This window comes from Fopius arisanus, unplaced genomic scaffold (assembly GCF_000806365.1).
Source record: "Fopius arisanus strain USDA-PBARC FA_bdor unplaced genomic scaffold, ASM80636v1 scaffold00012, whole genome shotgun sequence".
Taxonomy (NCBI): Eukaryota; Metazoa; Arthropoda; class Insecta; order Hymenoptera; family Braconidae; genus Fopius; species Fopius arisanus.
In genome coordinates, this window is record NW_011887751.1 from 1,511,755 (window position 1) to 1,533,073 (window position 21,319).

At 36.2% G+C, this 21,319-nt stretch overlaps 2 protein-coding genes and 1 pseudogene across 4 annotated transcripts in view; 2 read left to right on the top strand and 1 right to left on the bottom strand.

The window, feature by feature from the left end:
* The first annotated feature begins 2,499 nt into the window (after positions 1–2,499).
* LOC105263058 (uncharacterized) lies at positions 2,500–6,843 on the top strand. Its single transcript, XM_011299032.1, has 2 exons — positions 2,500–2,790; positions 4,383–6,843. Exons 1-2 carry the CDS (start codon positions 2,656–2,658, stop codon positions 6,054–6,056), a joined length of 1,809 nt encoding a protein of 602 aa, XP_011297334.1. The 5' UTR covers positions 2,500–2,655; the 3' UTR covers positions 6,057–6,843.
* A 1,098-nt stretch (positions 6,844–7,941) lies between these two features.
* Positions 7,942–8,742, bottom strand: LOC105263068 (DNA polymerase delta subunit 2-like; annotated as a pseudogene).
* An 11,184-nt stretch (positions 8,743–19,926) lies between these two features.
* The window catches only part of LOC105263060 (SAM_USH1G_HARP domain-containing protein Sans), an 85,379-nt gene continuing 83,986 nt past the window's right edge, over positions 19,927–21,319 (top strand). The window contains exons 1-3 of one of the 3 annotated variants that reach the window (XM_011299036.1): positions 19,927–20,150; positions 20,276–20,329; positions 21,037–21,180. In XM_011299036.1, coding sequence (XP_011297338.1) covers positions 20,307–20,329; positions 21,037–21,180 — 167 coding nt within the window. In that variant the 5' untranslated portion in view covers positions 19,927–20,150; positions 20,276–20,306. Of the gene's footprint in view, positions 20,330–21,036; positions 21,181–21,319 lie in introns of all 3 variants that reach the window. The other 2 variants (XM_011299034.1, XM_011299037.1) reach the window with 2 other exon arrangements.

The following is a 21,319-nucleotide window of genomic DNA, read 5'->3' on the forward strand; positions in this document are numbered from 1 at the left end:
GTACAAAATTAGCTGTCGATATTCTGTAGCCTTCATACGCTCATAATCAATTATGTTTCCTGGAAGTCGTGAGAATTCTCGTGGACAGAAGTTTCAGATTATAAGAAGTCTTGCATTAATCGTGTGTATGTCTAGAGCTGATAATTTTACATGCTTTGATAGGTCTGGTACACCTTTTATCGTTGCCCAAGTTTGTCTCTTGGCCGCACCTAATAATGCAAGATGCATGTAATCGAATGTAACCTGTTGCACCAGATCAATTGGTAATGATTCTATCGCACTGGGCCCATGATGATGTCCTTCGTCAATTTGATTTCTGTAATCTTCATCCGTCCTCGGTGATCCCGTTTCATCACATTTAGAGCAACTATTGTGGCCAGTGTGATATAAATGATTTAAAATCATTGCTCTAGCTGGGGCATCGGCTATAAAACACCGTAACACTACTCTAATCCTCTGGTTGTTATACATAATTCCTCCATTCGTCAATATTGCGTTGGTTTCATTAACAAAGTCTTCCATAAATAAATGTGTGTCTACCGGTTTCTTGTTGCCTTTGTAGATACCCACAATAATCGGAGTACTGTTGGGAATATTTACAATTCTAACCTGGATCGGCCAAAGTACTATGAATCCATTGTTATCTAAATTTGCACCATCGGTATTGAAATCCATATGTAAGAATTCAGGCATGGGGGAAATACAAGATTCTTCCAGAAAATCCACTATTTTTTTTTCTACTCCCAAATGCAAATACTCCCCAGGTTCCACTCTTTTTAATTGAAGCTTTTCCTGTGGAGTATTAACTAGCGTACGATGATCAGCAGGTAAATATGACAAACATGGATGTTGCCGTAATAGCTTCAGAATGGCTGTGCCTTTCGATTGCTCTAATCCAATTGTTATGAATAGCTCGCAAAGTTGTTGTTGAAAACTTGGTCCATCTTCTTCGAAATCGCTATTGCATTCACTCCAATCCCCGAAACTGCTGTTGCTATCGAATAAATCCGATAAATGATCCATGGAAGCGTCCGACCATGAAGAACGTCGACCGAACGTTGATAATGAGGACTCCTCATCTGCATCTATTGGATACCGATCCATGCTCAAGTATCTAAAGTAAAAAAAATGGTGCACGGAGTTAACGATGGGATCAATTTGATAGAGGATATGCAGAAGAAAATACAATCCTGGGCAAAATGAGAGGCTCGTGGAAATTATAATTTTATGGAAATGTATTTGGATGAAATTACGGGGGTCAAATGATAAGGGTGACATCGCATGGATCGAAGAGACTATGTATTAGTGCAACGACGACTGTAAAGCGTCAGAGGCAAGTCGTACTAGATGAACGGTATGAAGAACATTGTAAGAGTGGAATTGGATGGGTTGAAGCCAGGCATACTTGCCAGCGAACGCTGCAGATGCTCGAGGTGGTAGCTAACTCTCCCCCCCCCCCCCCCCACACTCATATTTTGAATCTCATTTCACCCACTTTCATTGCTGATAAATAAATGAAAGATGCACTCATCTATTTGCATTTATTGCAAACTCAATGGCACAAAATTGGTTTATGAATTTCCAGGAAAATTTGTAAAATGAATATTTATTTTCGTGGATTTTTAAAGTTAGCCATAGTATATTGTTATTTGAGCTTGGAAATTGCGTTATCTTAATGAATATAAAGTGGGACCCTACTTTGAAAACTTCTGCTCATTTTTGAGATGGGAGCAGCTGCGCTCATATTTATAATAATCATAATTTACAATTTGCACATTTATTCTTACAGCAAGTCAGCGGCGATTCTCTAAATTTCAGGAAGATTTTTCGAATCAACAAAGTAGAACCTTTTTTATTGACCTAAATGCTTCAAGTAAATTAAAGATACATCTTACTTCCTTCAGTACTGAAGATAGACTGAATAAAATCGGGGGATTTTGCATTGTATCTTCGGGACGTGTCATTGGGACGCGTTAGTTGTTTTTTCTAAAAATAAATTTGCGCCAATTTAGGGGCACTATTTTTCCGCAATCTCGAACTCATAACAAATGAGCAGTACAATAGTGGGCGCGTAAGGAACGCTACATGCACTTAAGTAAGGACGAAACCATCGATGGGCTGTATTCTTTGTGGTAGAGTCTTTGAGCGAGTGCAGTAATACGGACTCGTAGGGAATTTCAGTCCTTCACCCGAATTGTTATATAATTCGACTCATGCATCAAAAAAATTGAGCAATGTCTATTGCTCTAAAAAGTTATCTATGGAGACTTTTATTTTATTTGTATGTACACCGAGAAAAATAACATCAAGAGTCCAAACTGAAACGAAACTCTCGACATAAACACGATTGGTGTGGGTTACAGTATTTGGAAAAACAACATCAGCAGTTTGGCGTCAACTTATCGCCAATCATTAACTCCTTTGGCGCTTTGTTTACATACATCATCGCCGGAGGATCAGTTTCGACGCTGGCTTCCTACTAGAGAGATGGATCAGCTCTCCAGGCTACCCTCCTCGCGCGCTACAAAAAAACCATCTAAATACAACGATTTTGTCGCTCTCCTTTCAAGTTCCATAGAAAGTAGCGAGGATTCTAATGGAAAAAGTGCAGTGATACAGACAGCAAACGATTGTATACATCGAGTTCAGAGTAGAATGTCGCAAGTGGAAGGGTTGAATAGATTACGATCGGACGGTGTGATGTGGAGTGCAAACGACGGTGAGACACAAATAAAAAAGAATCGAGTCGAGAAGGAGAATGACAATCAGGTACAAGATCATGAATATGAGGTAATGAATTGTTTCTATTATTGTGACATACATTCGACGAAAAGTTCCTGTTTTTTGTAAATAACGAGTGATGACTGTTGCATGTAAAAGCGCCGAAATTTCTCAGAAATTTGGAATTAAAAACACAGAAGTTATCGCGTGCTTTGTGAAAAAACGTCGTATGTTTACTCCTCCAGAGAACATGAAATGATCTTTAAAGGTTATTCCCGAGTGATTCAAAACGTGGCATCATTTTCAGAAAACATTTTCTAATGAAAGTTTTTGCTAAATTTCTCCCCCCCCCCCCTTCATGATTTCTAAATATGTAAAATATCGAGATTCAATGTCTCTTGTGAATGCGGACATACGAGCTTTATCCACAGTACACGCGATACAGCAAAAAAATGTTCAGTTGGAAAAAATGGAAGAAATAGAAAATTAAACCGTTACAACTTGATAACTGAGAAATAGAAAAAAAACAATGCACATTGCGATAATCTTGGGCCGCAGAGGAAAAACCAGTGGCAGTGGGCACAGCGTACTTGGAAGTTGCAGCCCAAAGATTCGTGGCGAAGAGTAGTCTGTTTATTTCTCTACGATTTGAAAAATTAATCATGACTAACATTTTAGATGTTATCTTTCGTCCCGAAAATTTGAAAATATGTATCAATACTATCTCTATTGACAACGATCTGTCGCGCCAATATAGAGATTCGATATTTTCCATCTTGATAAAAATATTACAAGTAATTATTGAAGTACATGGAAAAAGCCAGACAATAAATATATGTGACTCGCGAGGAGGCGTTTTTTTGTTCAAACTCAATGTTTCTAATATTTGTCGTTAAGACTTTGAAGAGAATTAAAAAAACAGCAACAAATAAGATTTACGACCCCAAACAAAAGAAAACAGCAGTGCTGTTCACCTCGTAGGACTCGTAGTAGCCACGGGAAAAGGTTGTCTAATTCTTTTCTTACAATTGACAATTTCCATCTGAATTCTGAATTTATATTTTCCCGAAATTACATACCCGCCTTTGTACGAAAAATTCCATAGAATCTGTTAGTGCATTGGCAAAGCAATTCTATTTACAATTCCTGGAATTTTTCGTCAAATCTGTTGAAAATTGCTCAACAATAATTGCGTTTTTTTCAATACAAATATTCAGTAGAAAGTATATGACACAAAAAATCAATCGGTTTGGATTTTTCCATAAAATTCATATTATTCAAGTTTGTCCTATAAAAATTTGTTGGCATAAATTTCTCAATTTATTTGGTGTGGATCCTCATGTAAAGACAAAAAGGAAAAGACTGAAAAACTTGAAAAATTTATGCCGAGCAATTTCTATAGTACAAATTTGTATGAAATCAATTGTAAAAGTACTCAAAATGTATCCATTTTTTCCTATCTAGTATTTCCATTTTTTAAAAAGAATTGGCGAAAACATAATATGATTGCCAATCGAATTCTGCACCGAATACGCACGGCGTTTCTGTTTACTTATCTAAAAAAATATAAGCTAAAAAACTTTCACAATAAATCTATGCTCCAAACATGATAATCATCTTGATGCTGTTTCTTGTGTTAAGATGGAAATTTTCTTTCGTAGAAATCATCTAGAGGAAACGAAGAAAATATAAACACGCCAGAATCTCTAGTTGGTGTCACCAGACCAGCATCTGCGGCAGTCAATGGGGCTAACCGTGAATCGATGACTTCAATACAATTACCCTCTGGATGTGGTGTGGAGGCTGGAAGCCTTTACAATTCTGCTAGTGGAAGCGTGTCAACGCAGCTAGCACTTGTTGAGCAGCACTCAGATAGAGGCAGTGCAGATGGCTCACTTACTGAATCATCACAGTCAGATCAATCCCACCAAAAGGGTGGTGGGGAGACTGAAATCGTCCAATCTCCAGCCAATAGAAATGTTCCACCCTCGCAAACGCTCTTGAATCAGCAGAATGGTGATTTCATTGCAACTGTGCTCAATTTAGATGAGAACCAAACATCACAGGGAGGTCCACTGCAACAAGCTAGCACCATAGTGAATGACATTCAACGCAATTTCACCCATCAAAATGGTGAGACACAACGTTCAGCGCTATCAGTACCGCAGACTAGTTCAATCGATGGGATTCCCCTGAACGTTGTTCCTTCTATTTTACATACCCATCATTCGTCAGATGCAACTGGTCAACCACGTCAGCTGACGCAACAACAACGTGCAACATTTATAGAACATCCGCAATCTACGCAGCAAAAATCTGTGAATGTCGAAGTAGTGAGGGAAGTAGATGTAAATGACGATGTTGATGGAGTTAGTGGGAATATCGAAGTGCCAGTTCCTAGATTAAACGCCCAACCACCTGAACTTGATGTTGGTGGGGACAGAACCCATCAACTTAATGAAACTTTTAATTCAGATCGTGGTCCGTTACCCAATGATCCAGTTATTTTGAATGAGTTCAATGTACATTATTTCCCTGGCACTCAGCCTCTTCAGGAAATTAATGCAGCGCAATTGAATCGTCTACCATTTGTGCAACCAGGGCATATGCATCCACAACATATGGGAGCAAATCATCCACTTGTGAATGTAGGACCACTAGGATTGGTTGATAATTTAAGAGGACAAAATGCCAACGGTGCACAACAGATGGAGAATTGGATGGATCCGATGATGCGTCCAGTCCAACGGCCGTATCACTATTGGCCGCCGCTGATTGTCCAAGCACAACAGCCATTGCGAAATGAAGAAAATCGCCAACCACCACCACCTGACAATCAACGCGCAGCCGATGATAGGAATAACGATCTCCACGAAATGCGCCGTGAATTACAAGAAGGCTTTTCACGTGTCGAACGAGGAATCCGTGTTATCGCTGGTCGTCAAGCAAGACATAGAGATCCCCCTCCCTTTTTGAAGTTCGCTTCAAATCAAAGCCTTACGGCATTCGAGAATGCTACTGAAGATGACTATCAACATCTTGTCACATACCTGAGTCAAATTGGTGGAAGCGACGTGAAAAAAGTCACAGCCGGAATGATTCGTGCGACTCTTTCGACGGACAATGATTTTGTCATGAATGTAACAATTACACGTCGGGTAGAAGGGAAATTCACTCTCAGGACTGGTGCTGCAAGATATCTTCGAGCCATCCTGACTGCCTTAAGATGTTCGAGCGACTATGCTCGCATAACTGAGAGAGAATTCTACAGTGTTATGTCGTCGCAATTAAAAGCAGTCAAAGAGTGCCATCGTCAGTCCTTAGGGAGGCTTTGAGGATAGGGCCAGCGACGAGAATTTGAGATATCACCAGATTTAAAATAGTTGTCCCGTTCATGTAATATTCTAGTATTCTATAAGAAACAAAATTTGTTTGTTGCCATGTTCTATTGAAAACTCCGCGGATTTTCTTCATATTTATTGGACAAATATTTTAGAGAAGAAAATCATAGATTTTGATTTTTCTATACAAATTATTTTGTCGAGATTTAGAACATAAAAATGGCAAACCATCGATTTTTTAGTTTTTTGTCTTTAGATTTTTGAAGTAGAGACAAAAAAAATACGGTGAAAAAATATTAAAAAAGGTATACCTATGAATTTCTATGCATAAGAATCTCGACAGAATAAGTTGTATTGAAAAATGGAAATCCATTGGTGTTTTTCTATCGAATATTTCAACTTAAAAACCGCGCGCAAAGGCAAAATTCTCAAAAACTGACGGAAAATAGAATTTTCCATAGAGTGGCAATAGAATCTAAATCTGATTCTAATAAAATTGTTTTACGAAATCTCTTAGATTGTCTATGGAATCTTTTCATACATGTTCATTACTTTTTTATCTTTGATTTATAAAAATGTGTCTTCCTGTGTAATATTGCAAATTCTACACAATACATTTATGTATCTTCTTCGTCATAAAAATATATTTAAAAATACGTCACTCAAAAGGACGATTACCCGTGTCGGGTGTTCGAGGGATCATCCTCCCATTTCCCATAAAAAATGCTTGACACTGATGACGTTCGCCCTTACAGCAGATGCAGAGGTATAAGTTTCAAGGGCTGGGGAAATTTGTTTGATTTTTATGTATTCTTTTCAAATTTTTCCCATTGGAATACCTAGGCAGAAGTTTTCGAAATTTTTTCTGAAAATTCCTTGGATTTTCTACGGAGAGTAAAAAAAAAGATGAAATAAACGTATAACCAACAATTTCAATTGAAAAACAAGTTATATAGAAAAACCGAAATCCAGTGATTTCCATGTATTAAATATTTATCTTAAAAACGTCGTACAAAGGCTTCGGCAGTTTCAATCGAAATTGGTCAAAAAAATGTGAATAAAATAAAATAATATAACAATCTGAATCGAATTCGATCAGAAATGCGCAGATAGTACCATTTTCTATTGAGCTTTTTCATACCGAGTAATTTCTTGAATTTTTTTAAGTCTTTAATTCGATAATTTTGTTTTTCTTCGTGGAATATTGCGCTAACAATTGTATGTAGTAATCTCATACTGTTCAACAATTTTGCCTTAATTTTTCATCGCAAATTTCAGAAATTTTTATCGTGTTGCAATTTCACTGCAATTTCAAAACATCTTGGCATTGAAAACTCCGAATTTTGTGGAAAAATCGAATAGACGAGTAAATTTTTGTTCCATTTTTCCTTGCCAATGAACAGAAAACCAGAAAATTGTAATGAATACATTTTTGATTCGGAGGACACTGAGTGGCAGTGAATGTGATTTAAGCAGAAAAAATAATGGAATTACTGAATTCATTGCAAATTTAAGGTAATTTGACACCAAATGTTCTTCACCAAATGAAGAAATTCTTATCTTGGTGTCGCTTAAAATTTTAGAACCTAACTGAATATTCAGTGGAATTTGAAATTTCATAACATTTCAACCCCTAAATCGTCCTCAATACCACTGTATCAATAGTCCATGAAATTTTTGTAACAGCGCATGTTATATTCAAATGGTGGGGCATGGAACTAGTCGATAGTAACGACTTTTATTTATTTTTTACATTCAATTTTGTATTTTCTTATCCACGAAAACGAAGAAAAATTAAAGGATGGAAACACGTTAACAAAACCAAACAGTCCTAAAACAAGGTTTCTTTTGCAATTTTTCTCCAAACTTAATGGTTGCATAGATATGTCTAAAATAATTTTCAGCCAATTCTTTACGGACAATATTCTTCAAAAATACGTTAAAGACTCTGGTAAAATACAAGAATACATACGCTACTGTGGTATAGAATGATGCGATGGATGAAACTCCCCAGGCATCAGCAGAATACGTGAATTTTCCACAATTTGTCCCAGAAAGCTATCGAACCTGTGCGAAGCTACGATAGTCTCCAAAGCAAAGTTTTGCTATGATTCCTAATTCCAGAGTATCCTTTATGAATGTTTCATTCCATAAACCACCTTACACTATTCCGAGCAATGATAAATAGGTAAATGGAAGCTACGTCTTCCTGAGCCCCAGCATTTCCGGCCATTCCAGTGATCTACTCAGTAACAAGTTCAACATTCACGGAATCTAGCGAGTAGGCCAGATCTAGTCCCGAAATCTATCGAATTCTTCCCTGGGGGCTAGAAAAAAACCTCAAATTCGATAGTTTTGGAGATACCCCTGAGAAGCAGAAGTCTTGAACCCAGAAACATCCATCGTCGAGCTCTCGGCCCCGAACCACATAGACTATACCTGTCACCACTTCTGCAGGACACATGTGGTCATCAAGCAACTGCACTCCCAATGTTTTCTCTTCTAGGAACAACCTACTGTTGAGGGGACTGTAGTTTAACCGAGTTGGTTAAATAATTAGCTACAATTCCTGACTCAGCTCTTTTAGAATCGAGGGCTTGAGTTCTTGACGCTTGTAGACATCGTTCCTATTAAGACCACTAAGTTCGTCGTCATCTGGAACGTCCGAGAGATTTGTCAGTTAAAGGATTTTTTGGGCTTCTAAAGAAAAGATATTCCGGGGAAGTTGAGTTATAAATCAGAAGGAAAGGATACAAACGAGATGAGTTATCTTTGAGGTCAGCTGTCAACCTAAGGGAGGTAGGAAAATTTTGATAGATATTTTTTTTAGAGCAGATTCTGAGCTACATGGATTCACCATGTCATGTCAAAATCCATGGCGAATCCACGGCAGATTCATGGTAAACGGCCAAAAACCTATGGTAGCCACCATTATTTTTGTCATGTGACGTTGCATCAATCTTTTGAAAAATATTTAAATTAGTATTTTTAAATGCTGATGATGCCCATCGCACGACATATTAAAAGTATATTACGCAACAAGTGCGTAATGGGTTTTTGGGCTCCTGGGAAGTTGTAAAATGAGCCGAAGGCGAGAGTTTTTTTACTCGTCGGATGTTTACAATCCCACGAGTCCAAAAATACCATAAAGAACGAGCTTCGTACATGATGTTCTTTCGTATTTTATGTCACTGGGCCCACAATTCTAACCTCGCTTCGCTCGGTAGAATCGCGTGATTCTGGCCACCTATGGCATAAATTAAATGTTTTTTTATTGAAAATTATAAACATTTCAGTGCGATGTTTTCTCAACAATTTTAAATGATTTAGAATTTGTTTCCATTCACATATTTCAATGAAAATTTTCGGCCAATTTTATGCTATAATTTGCCGCTAATTTTAGCCGACATTTTACCGCAAATTTCAGCCGATATTTTGCCACTAAGTTTATTCGATATTTTGCCGCTAATTTTAGCCGATATTTTACCCTAAATTTCAGGGGATATTTTGCCACTAGGTTTATTCGATATTTTGCCGCTAATTTTAACTGATATTTTGCTGCTGTTTTCATGTGTAAATTTACAAATTTTTCAAGAATCTAAAAAGAGGCAATAATATCCGTCATTGTATTCAGAATCTACTACTGACTTTATCATCAACTTTGCTGACGGTTATATATGCATGTCGACTTGAAATTTTGGAGAAATTTTTCAGATATTTTCGCTGTTAGGCTGATAGTTTAACGTAGAAATGTGCCATCCTTATGTCGACAAACTGTCGGAAAATCAAGTTCAATTTTTCCGCAAAAAAAGATCAAAACTTGCCGATAAATTCTACGCCTTCGGATAATTTTGCTGTCTGGGTGTTTTCGCGCGATCACGTATTCTCTCATATGAGAATTTTGCCATTTATATTGATGCTCATTGTTTCATTTAGTTGATATTAGATAGGCTAGATATTGCCGAAGAAATATGCATTTATAGTTTATTGTTTTGTGCCAAAGGGTGCTATAGATTCAGCAAATGTGAACGACTATGGCTGCGCCCACACTCTGGTCAAATTTACAATAGTCTTAAGTGAAATATTTTTGCCTGAAGAGTTTTTCATCCATGTGAGTTTTTTTTCAGCAGTTTTACTCAATAAAATGAGTTACAGGATTTTTTTATGTATGCTTACGTGGTAAATAACGAAGTTGAATTTAATGATTGTTATATAGTACGTAGTCAGATATTTAACTCATTTTGCTTTTTGATCACTACTTGTATAATTTTCACGTGAAGTTAATACCGTTCTTAGGGCATGGTTCTTCAGAATAACTATTCTTTGTTTTCATTAAAAAAATTTATTTCATGTTTAACTAAATACCAAGCAAAATTATGACACTGGTCGTAGCTTAGAAAGATGGACCAAAAAGAAATGTTTTTAGTTGTGTTTTTTTTAGAAGATAAGGAATTAGTGAATATCTTTTCCTTCGAAAGTGATAAATGAGAGGGTATAATTGACGAGCATAAATTTATCACATTTGGCCTGATACTAATATGTTCCGAATGCAAAAAATTATTTCTGCTTAATTTGGAATGATATAACTAATTTAGTTTATTCGACTTATAATAAGAATCTAAATTTATGGGAATTGTTGAGTTCATTAGGTGGAATAAGACTGTAATCGAGTTCCGACGCATTAAAAAATGTCAAAAAGCAATCATTCTATTGTCAATCCCTTTTTTTGAATACTTTATTCCGATAAATAAATATGTTTTCATTCAATCCCGTAACTTAATACTTCCACCTGCTTCCTAGTGATAGTCTATGAAATTATAGAAATAAATATAATGGGCTGATACCATGTCCAATCGACACCTCGAACAAGCCTAAAATTGAGGCTTGAGTCAGACCTTGCGATGTCGTGTTTCCAGGCTAAATCTAGGCTTCTCTGCAGCCCCTGAAATAGCCTTTGATTCACGAGCCTGACACGAGGTTATCATTTTAAGGCTGAACGAGTGTTAAACCACGGGTGGACCCCAGCCCTCGTTGAGCATTTTTGAGCCTCGTTTCAGGGTTGGATGAGACCTGTTTCGATCGTCGATTTTTCCCTGGGATATAGAATAGTTCATTTGTCTCATCTGTCGAATGGTGAGAATTTTGATATAATGGCTAACGCACAAAATAGTGTGACACGTCGTTTCTGACGTTTATGGGTTTATAACTGAGAAAAGAATGAGCGTAACCAAATGAATATGATATCATTCGAAAGGTAAAAGAAGGAGCTCCAATGATATAGAATAGCCATTGTTATTCTACGATTAATTTGATTTAAAAATGTGATGTATGGTAAAAATGCAAGGTAGATAGTTCATTCCATTACATGCATAAACGATGATAACTGGATAACTGGAACAAACTGGATATTGATGATTGATAACAGAGAATAGTATGATTCGAAAGCCCAGATAATAAGCTTTCAAATGATACCAGAAGTGTATCACTTTTGCCTACACAGCTGCTGAAAATTTGACCGATCCTAAAAACTCCAAGGTAAACGTGACATACCGATTTCATGTTTGCGAATATTCAAATCCTCGCCAATTCGGTTCAGGTAGAGATAAATGGATGAAACATTCAAAAGCTTATTTCGTGGTCTTTGACGTGGTATAAGATTCATAATTTTTACTTATCGGCAATGCCAGAGGTACTGGCGCGTTGGGGACTTTAAGTATCGCTCGGTATAATCAGCGACCCGTTATTGATTAATCCTTCGTGTAAACACCAGGATTAATCCTCTTTCTGTATTTAACTTCTTGGCGGTGGGGGGGGGGGGGGGCTGTTCTAGACATTTACCAAAAATGTAAACGGTTCGATAGTTTCTCCTGTATTTACAAAAAACTTTTCAGAAACAATCACCGATATTACAAAAACTACTCAATCGAGCTGAAATCTAACACAGATCAAGTTCATATTAGGACCTATGCACTGACGAAATTTCAGATTTTTGGAAATTTGTTTACCCGTTTATTCTTCTTCTTCTGTAAAAATTGACCCTCAGCTGGCCATCTGCACACAAACACATGGCCTTCAAACTTCGTATTTTTACGTTTCAGACCGTTTGACGTAATTTCTAGGCAAAATAGGAAAATCGAAAAAGTTAATGATGGCAATGCTTCCATTCGGAAGGAAAACCTAAATACCTTCCTTAGTTTTGAAGATATTTCGAAAAAAACTCGGTTCAGAGTTACCTACTATCTGACCAAAGGTCAAATTTTTTGCAATTTTTTTTACCTATTACCTATTTTTTTTACTTATATCTTTTTCTAACTGAAAAATCACTCTTGGTCAGAGGGGAACACGCATAGACGTTTTTAAAAGGATTTAGTATTTTTATATTTCAGATAATTCTCTATCATTTCCGAGCAACATTATAATTTTTTTTGAGTCGAGATTAGACTATTGCAATGCTTCCATTTGGAAGCAAAAAATTTTAATTCTAAAAATTTCTAGAAGAATAGCAAATCCAAAAGAGAACCAGTGCTAGTGAATTTACGGACATACGGCACCTTGTTGGCTCATTTGACGAAGAATAACATCAAAAACTTCAAACAGCAAGCCGAATAATATTAATCATTTCAAGCTTCGATTTTTTTCAAAATATAGTAAGTTATTTAACCCTTAAAAATTTAGCCCAATATCTCGGCGGAATTTATAGCTAGTAAATGAGTGTTCAAAGTGCTTTAAAGAGAAAATGGAAAATAAAATGCCTGTTGGAATTGTCATCCAATTTAAAATAATGGAACGTATACATCATTTTGGCAATTTTTTCCGGTTCATGAGTGTGTCATTCTCTTCGGTCGATTTTTTTTTCATTTATTACTTTATAGCGATGAACCCAACCTAGGGGTTATTTACACTTTCAGAAGTAGTACATTTCTCATTTGTCACATTGGTCTTTTTTTCCCTCAGTTTCTAGTTTAGATTTGTATTTTGCACTCATTTAGATACTTTGCCTCTATATACCCAAAATCTATCGCATTTAGGAATTTTTTGTCGTATATGGCCTAGGAAATTCTTTTTTAATTAGTCTATCTACCAGTTTGTTTCTTTGTTGCTCGTACCTGGGGTAATGCTATAAGATGTGGTCGAAAGTTTGGTTTTCTGCGCCACACGAACAACTGGGATCATTGGAGATCCCCACTCGAACCAAGGAGGCTGCGAGATGGTAATGATTAGCTCTGACGCGATTGATAGTGACAATACATTTTCTGGAGAGCTTGCACTTTCCATACCATGATCTTGCAGACTCCTTGTAAAAAAGTTCAAAGTAATCTACACTTTTCTTCTTCCCTATTTCAACGATTTTACTGTTTGTCTCTATTCGTTCTTGCCTCTTAAGAAGTGTTCGGAAATCCGTAAAAGGTATTCTAAATTCGTTGCTAAGATCGTCTTCCGCCTCTCCCGCCAACTTGTCGACTTCCTCATTTCCCTCTATGCAGCAATGCGAGGTAATCCATATAATTGAGATTTCTGATAAAGGATTAGATTCTTTGGTTATTTCAATAAATAGTTGTCCGGTTTCCGTAATAAATGGATTTGTTTTAACTGCCAGTTTACCGCTATTGAATGCTTGACAAGCACTCAAGGAGTCTGTCAGAATTCCGTATTTATGGCCCGGATTTTCCTTTATAAATTTTAAGGTGAGTGTAAGTGCAATTTATGGTTGTGGAGATACGTGTGTTCATCTCAGGACAGACGCAGGCAGCTCCAACATATTTATTATTGCTATTTTTACTTCCGTCATCAGTGAAAACTTGGTAATAATCCTCATGAGATCTCTCAAGCGCCTTATTAAAAAATCGATTGGTTTCTTTTTCCTGTTGTACCGATCGTCTCCAGTTATCCTTCAGGACGATGGGTACAATGTAGGCATCAAATGAGTGTGTGAATATATGGTAATTTGAGTCGATGTACAGTGATTTTTTTAGAGGGAGTACCTCGCAGATACATTTAGTCATTAATTTGTCTTTGGCGCGATGAGAGTAAGAACTAATTTTGAACCATTTGTGCATATTTTGTGCTATCTGTGATTCCCAGGTGGGGATTAACCATTGGTTCGATCTTGGGCCAAGCTCGGACCAAGACTAACCTAGCTTGGCTCAAGATTGGAATTCAAGATTGTACCAACCTTGGTTATTCCTTGGTTTGTAACACTAGTTCAAGCTTGGACGTCGAGCTCGATCCAAGGTTGAGCCAAGATGCTAAAATGAAGGTAGTCCAGGCCTGGGCCAAACATGGACCAACCGTGGTTCAAACTTGAACGTAAAATCCAAGCCGAGCCTGGGATCCAATCCTTCAGCTTATCTAGCATTTATTGATTAAAATTGAGGCAAAAATGAAATAATTAGTTTTTTATCGTAGATACAAGTCAATTTTGCCTCTATTTATCATTCCCTGATAAATTGGTCTTTGAAAAAACCTAATTAATTAACTTAAAAATTGACCGCCGCAACCGAAATTCGAACGCATGACCCTAACATTATGAAACCTACGCCTTACCACTGAGCTAACACGCACTTATAACTTGTAATTTTTAATTGTGCATATAAACTCTATGTCAACTTTATAGAAAAACTGTTGTTGAATAACGTTTTATTTATTTAATGTAACTAAAATCAGTAACTATTTACTTAATTTACATTATTCATTGACATAAGTTACTTTTTCTCGAACCCCCCCCCCTCTCCCTTCTTCTACGACTCTTAATCCTCATTACGAACATACGCAGTAATTTATTCTATCTGTAACTAATTGATTGTTATTATTATAGCCTGTATTATTATTATTATTTATTATTTTATTTATCTATTCCAGGCTTGGATCCAAGCTTGGAACATGGGCGGAATTTCCGAGGTATCCAAGCTTCGATTTGCCTATTTTCACCAAGTTTTGTTAAACACTGTATTTGCATAACATCAAGGTTGGTTCAAGATAGCAATTCGAAGGCTTGGAATGACCTAGGTATGATATATTGAATCCAGCTTGGTTCAAGCTAGGAATTCCAAAGCTTGGTATCCTAAGCTGATCCAAGCTTGGACCCATCGTTCAAGCTTGGATTTCCCAACCTGGGTTGCTGATTCGAGAGCGCTTTTAATAAATAGGTCTCAGAGAGAAATTTGGCTCTGTTCTAAATATACGTATGTTTTGATTCTCCGACGAGGACATTAGTGGGGGTTGAGTACCTGTACCCGAGCGCTAATCGAATAGCAGAATATTGTATTTTCGCAAGTTTATCTCTCAAGAATTTTGTGTTGGGGAGATATATAAATACTCCATAATCAAAGACTGATCGAATGAAACTTTTATATAGGATAATAAGAGTGGAGGGATCAGAGCCCTACCAAGTTCGTCCGAGAAACTTTACAATATTGAGAGCCCTCCGTGTTTTTAGTTGAATTTTACTTACTTGGCATTTAAAATTGAGTTCACGGTCAAAATTAATTCCTAAAAACTTAGCTACTGATTATTCGATCGATTTGCTTCAATATTTGCGATCGCGTGATAGTTTTAAATTTGGCTGACACACTGGGACAAAATTTAAAAAGCTCAGACTACAAGTCATATTTAATAATACCGTTTTACAGTACTGACATTTTCCCAATCATACTTTCCACTTTTTCCTTGGAACATTAGTGAAAATGAAACTCCCAGGTAATGGACAGGTAGTTCAATATTTTTTGCTTCCAAATGGAAACTTTGTAATCGCCCGAATTTAAGTCTCATATTTTTGGTCGTATATCAACTCAGTATAACCTAAGGAGTTCGAAAATGCAGTTTTTAGATCGTGTCCAAATGTATGTATGTATGTGTGGGTGTGCCCTGGCGGACCATTCGAGATTTACTCGATAGGCCCTCGATAGAGTGAATCGAGTTGTGCACTGAGTCGATAGGTGTTCGAGATTGAGTCGATGGTAATGTGGATCCACATTACCATCGACTCAATCTCGAACCCCTGTCAACTCAGTGCACAACTCGATTTTTTGTTTTACCATGTTTTTTTTATTATTACAAAATTATTTACAAGATATGTACAACCTTAAAAAACTAGTATAAACAAAACTGAGGTTCTTTATTAATGTTTACTGGAAAAAAAGAAACATTTTGGCCTATAGAGGCTCTCGAGTTTTTCTTTTAACTGCGAAATATGCTATTTTCTAGATTAAGAACAACTATATATGGGTAGCTAAAATAAAGAGCTTTACGTGCTCTTTATTACATAGATAATTTAATTTTGTGCTAAAAAAAAGGAATTAAATCCAAGTTGCTATTTGTGTAAAAAAAACGGCACAGACATAATTGCATAAAGAAAGAGAGAAAATATAGGATTACGTTTACATAAGAGGGTAATAATATTTCTAATACCCTAACAGTACTTTTAGAGTAAGTTATCTTTACTTATAATATTATTATTATTATTATTTTCATTTACTTTAACGATTTATATAACGTCTACGATTTCTGCGATTATTAATTCTGTTTCGCTGTTTATAATTTTTTTCTTTTCTCTCGTATACCCTTTCGGGTCTTTACGGTTAGTTGGTTCCCTTCCCACCCCCCCAACCCCCTGTACCGCATTTGCTTGAAGGGAGGGAAAAACCTCATCTGAGGGAAAAAACCTGCCCAGGTACAGTCGTCCTTTTGACAGGACTACCGCTCGGCAGTGGAACCGTGAGATCAGAGCGCTATAAATTTTTGACCGCCGGTGCCCGGGATCGAACCCGGATCTCTGGCATGCTAGTCTAGCACTCTAACCGCACGGCCACTACCGTCGGTTGTTTCGCTGTTTATATATTCTATAACGATGTTTGAGTTCATTTATGAATTTACAGTTTTCGTTTAGCCACCAGAAATCGTTTTTGATTCTAGAGAAATCGGTGAGATCACATTGTGGGATATCTCTAGAATATAATAATATTTGAGAGTCATCACTATCAATGGGGATTTTTTTATTCTTTGAGTGCCTTGGCATATGATAAAGTATCGGTCTGTTCAGGTCATCCTTGATCAGGCCGATTCCATCATAATACGTAAAGTATTGCGGTTTGATATGACCGCATCTGGCCCTACCGATGGCCTCCTCAGGTGGGTAGATTGCTAATGAATTTATTGTGTGATTGGCTATATTGACCATTTTGTTATAATATTTCCTAGTGATTCTTATAATAAAGTTATCAATTCGGGGAACTTCAGCTTTCTCATATAATGTTTTGTTGCTCACTCTGTAAAGGTAGTTGGAATGAGCTGTCCTATGAAGAAAAAGAGCCGATCTCAGGCATTTTCTCTCAAAAACTCTTATTTTTTCTATTTGACAGGCTCACATATTCCAGAGAATCTCTGTAGCATATGTCACTAGGGGCCTGATGAGTAACAGATAACAAATTATTCTTGCTTTTTTATTCATGTATTTGTTATGGAACAGGTGGCTCAGGGCTTTTTAACGCTTTCTTGCGTTTTCCAATAGAGCTTCAGTATGATTGGTGCCCCTGGTTAAATAATCAAGTTGAACTCCTAAATATTTCACATTTTTTTTGATTGGAATCGCAATCTCGGTGTTAGAATTTGGGGTTTTTATTTTTATTCCAAATTGTTTTACACTTATTTTTTTTTGCTGAGAGGTGGCCTGTGGTATTTCGGAACAGGATTGCCTCACTTTTCTCCGGGTTTACTTTTAAATTCCACGTAGTATATAGATTTACACCCTTGTTAATTATTATGTTCAGTTTATCACTGATTTCGATACCGTTTTCTCCGGCGACGTATATAATTCTGTCGTCCGCGTATGCCAAAGAATAGGTGTCATTTCCTGAATTAAGTTGAAAAGCATCTATCATATGGGCCGTAAACAGGGAAAATAGACAGGGGGAGTTTATTGTTCCCTGTTGTAGGCCTTCGGTAATGATAAAAGTGTAACTTAATAGTTTGTTTTGATTAATCACTTTGAATGATTTTTTTTGAACCATATTCCAAATTATTCTGATTAATTCTTTAGGGAATTTTTTTTTAATTAATAAAAATATTAAACCATTAATCCAGACGCTGTCAAACGCCTTTTCTAGGTCGAGGAGGACAGCTCCGACCATCTTATTAAATGCACAACTCGATTCACCCTATCGAGTGGTCCGCCACGGTGTATGTGGTATTTTCTTTGCATTCATTTTCTTTGATTACTCACCTGCATTTCCACCTGATTGAATCTTTTTCTTTTCGAATATAAGTCTCATTCGATCCTATCTATCACCGTCAACAAAAATTAGTTCCATCGATCCATTTTTTTAATATTTTTTTTTTCAAATATTTGATTTTTTCACGATAACGCAAAAAAAAATAACATCCGAGTCAATTGAATGACGGCTGAAAAAATTTGTCCTGGTGTCCTTTTGACGAAGTTCGAAGATGAACGTGACAGCAATAATAGTTTCTTTCATTTCTGTGAAATTCCATTTTTGTTTTCCTACGCTATCTCCATATCTGCGTGTATCCGTTAGAAGTCGAATACGATAGTGGCTGAAAAAGTTTATTAAATACCGTTAACTTGAATTTTGGATCAAAAAAGTACACTGTTACAGAATCATTCAATTTAATGAAATAAAAATGAAAGCTTCTTTATCAAAGGGAAAGATAATAGAGAAAATAACCATTCGGAAGCATAGTGCTAATCTATTAGCAAATACGACATGCGATATAAGAACGATTCCCCACTTGTTGTTTAGCTTCCTTTAAATTCATTATTCATTAATTACGGCTGCCATTTTCACCATTTTACCATTGGGCAGGTGCTTCTCACTCCCCACTGCAGTAACTGTAAGGCCCTCACTACTGTCGTTACTATGATCGGGCTAAGACCCTTATAATTGAAATAGTTATAAACTTTAACGAATTTCTAATTCGAGTTCATGACGCTGCTCCGGGGAATCGAACAAATACGTAGATAAGGTCATACTTCTACCATGTTGCCATGGCATTCTCGACCATGGTCATGGTAATTTCCTTTTGCTTCATTCCACCATTCGTTAATGAACTGTATCACCGTCTTAATTACCGCATTTGGACGGTTTAACAATAAAAAAACTTACTTACTTAAAAGTGCAGGTTTGATAATGACTGCTTTTCAGCATTCTGCGATACATTACACAAAATGTAAAAAAATAAATAAAAAAAAGTCAAGTTGCCCATCAAGTATTGCTAGTAGCAGTGGTATAACCTTAGGAAAAGTGTAGTAGTTCGTGTTTTACTTAGTCCTTCCAGAAGTGAAGAAAAAATACAATAATAAATAAACGGAGAGGGACATAAAAAAAACATAACCGTCATACGTTTATAAATTAACAATTAATAATTAAGTAAAAATATAATATATATAATATAAATAGATAATAATTAATAATTAAAAAAGTTAAAAATTAACAATAATCGATAAAAAATATATTTCAACCTCGACGGCAGTTGTTAAGGTTACTGTTAATCCACTTCATATATCTGAGAATCCATTATCAATTGTACAAGTATTTGGCAACCTTAATTATGACTGAGGATGCTGAAAGTAATACTTTATTGTAAATGCCTCAATCGCGATAAAGAAATCCTTTGCTTGTTCATTGTTGTGAATTATTAGAGAACGACTAATTGAAAAATAAACAAGAATCAGTGGAACATATAAGAGCGAATAATTTTCTCAATTTGTCATTATTCAATCGATTCATTAATTTTTTATAGGCTCGCAGAAATTATTAAGCAGGAAACAGAGGGCATAATTATTGTCAAAGTGATAAAATAAATTCGTAGATAAAACATTTCAAATGAAAGAGACAATAATTAGGCTGTTCAGTAGATAAAACAGACTTTTTCCAGGAACGAACAACCAGTCCAACAACAACAGGTGCAAACTGAGACGAAATTGACGAAAAAAAGGTGAACCATTCTCTGGTGAGGTAGAGGGGGGAAAGATAGCCAAGGTGAGCACAGGGGGAACAAATGCTTGCGGCATCAATGGCTCAGTTGCGTTTTGATTCTACGCCGGTGGAGACAGCATATATTCTTTACTTTTCAGTGAGCAAGAGAATTTCGCAAACAATTTTTTTTCTTCAGTTCATTTTTCGTGAATTTAAAGTTATGAGCAAGTTGGCTAGATTGTTGGTAAGATAAACTCATATTTTCTATGCCATTCTTTTAAGGAATTATCGTACGTTGGAAAGTGTGGGTAGAATGTCATCAGAAAGATTTCACAAGTAAGAATTTTTTCTAGTTATTTTTATCATTTTATCCGTAACACAGAGACGTGTGTTCTTTAGGAATAATGTCGAACCTTTAATTGGTGATGATTAAGCGAACTGGTAAACAACTTAGAAAATTGATGAACCAAATCAAAATGCTTTATTGAAAGAAGATCACAATCTGGACATCATTGCGATATCATTATTTATCATCCAAAGAACAATCGCAAAGGAAAATCATCGATACTATCATCCTGATAACTCCTATCACAGCTGACAATCAACAATCAAACAATCGATTGAGAACACAGATAATTTAAAATTTGTAGTTTCCATTGACAGGAGAGAGTGCATCATTGATGCATGTAACTTTATTTATTTCATTTCTAAAAGAAAAAATGAAAAATTTATCCCTACTTAGTTGGAAAAGAACTACCCAATCCTAAAACGACGAAGTAAATAACCCTTTTAAAAATAATTGACATTTTTTTTGTAATGGTCAATCAAGATGTTTACCACTTTAAGGCATTTGGCAAGTTGATGAGCATCTTTTTGATGTCGAAATACTAAGAATTGATGACGACTATAATAACATTAACGAAATTGTTACTACAATATAGCACTATTGCATAAAAACAGACGTCATAGAAAAATGAACAACAACCATTAGATTTGAGTCTTGAATTTCAATTCATTGGTAACAGAACGGAAATTATTCACAGAGCTGCAAGGGACGGAGTTCTGGAAATCCTGAGAGAAGCAACGAAAAAGGATGCCAATACTCGAGATGACGGTGGAATGACCCCAACACTGTGGGCAGCCTTTGAAGGCCATGTGGATGCATTGAGACTGCTAGTCGCCAGAGGGTTTGTATTCTAATAAAAGTAATTAAATATGAACATACGATTTTATCTAATCTCAAATACTCCTAATCATACATTGACGGCAATAACAAAAATTAGCGAAGTTAATTTGATAGATACGAAAAAGATTTTTAATAGTGTC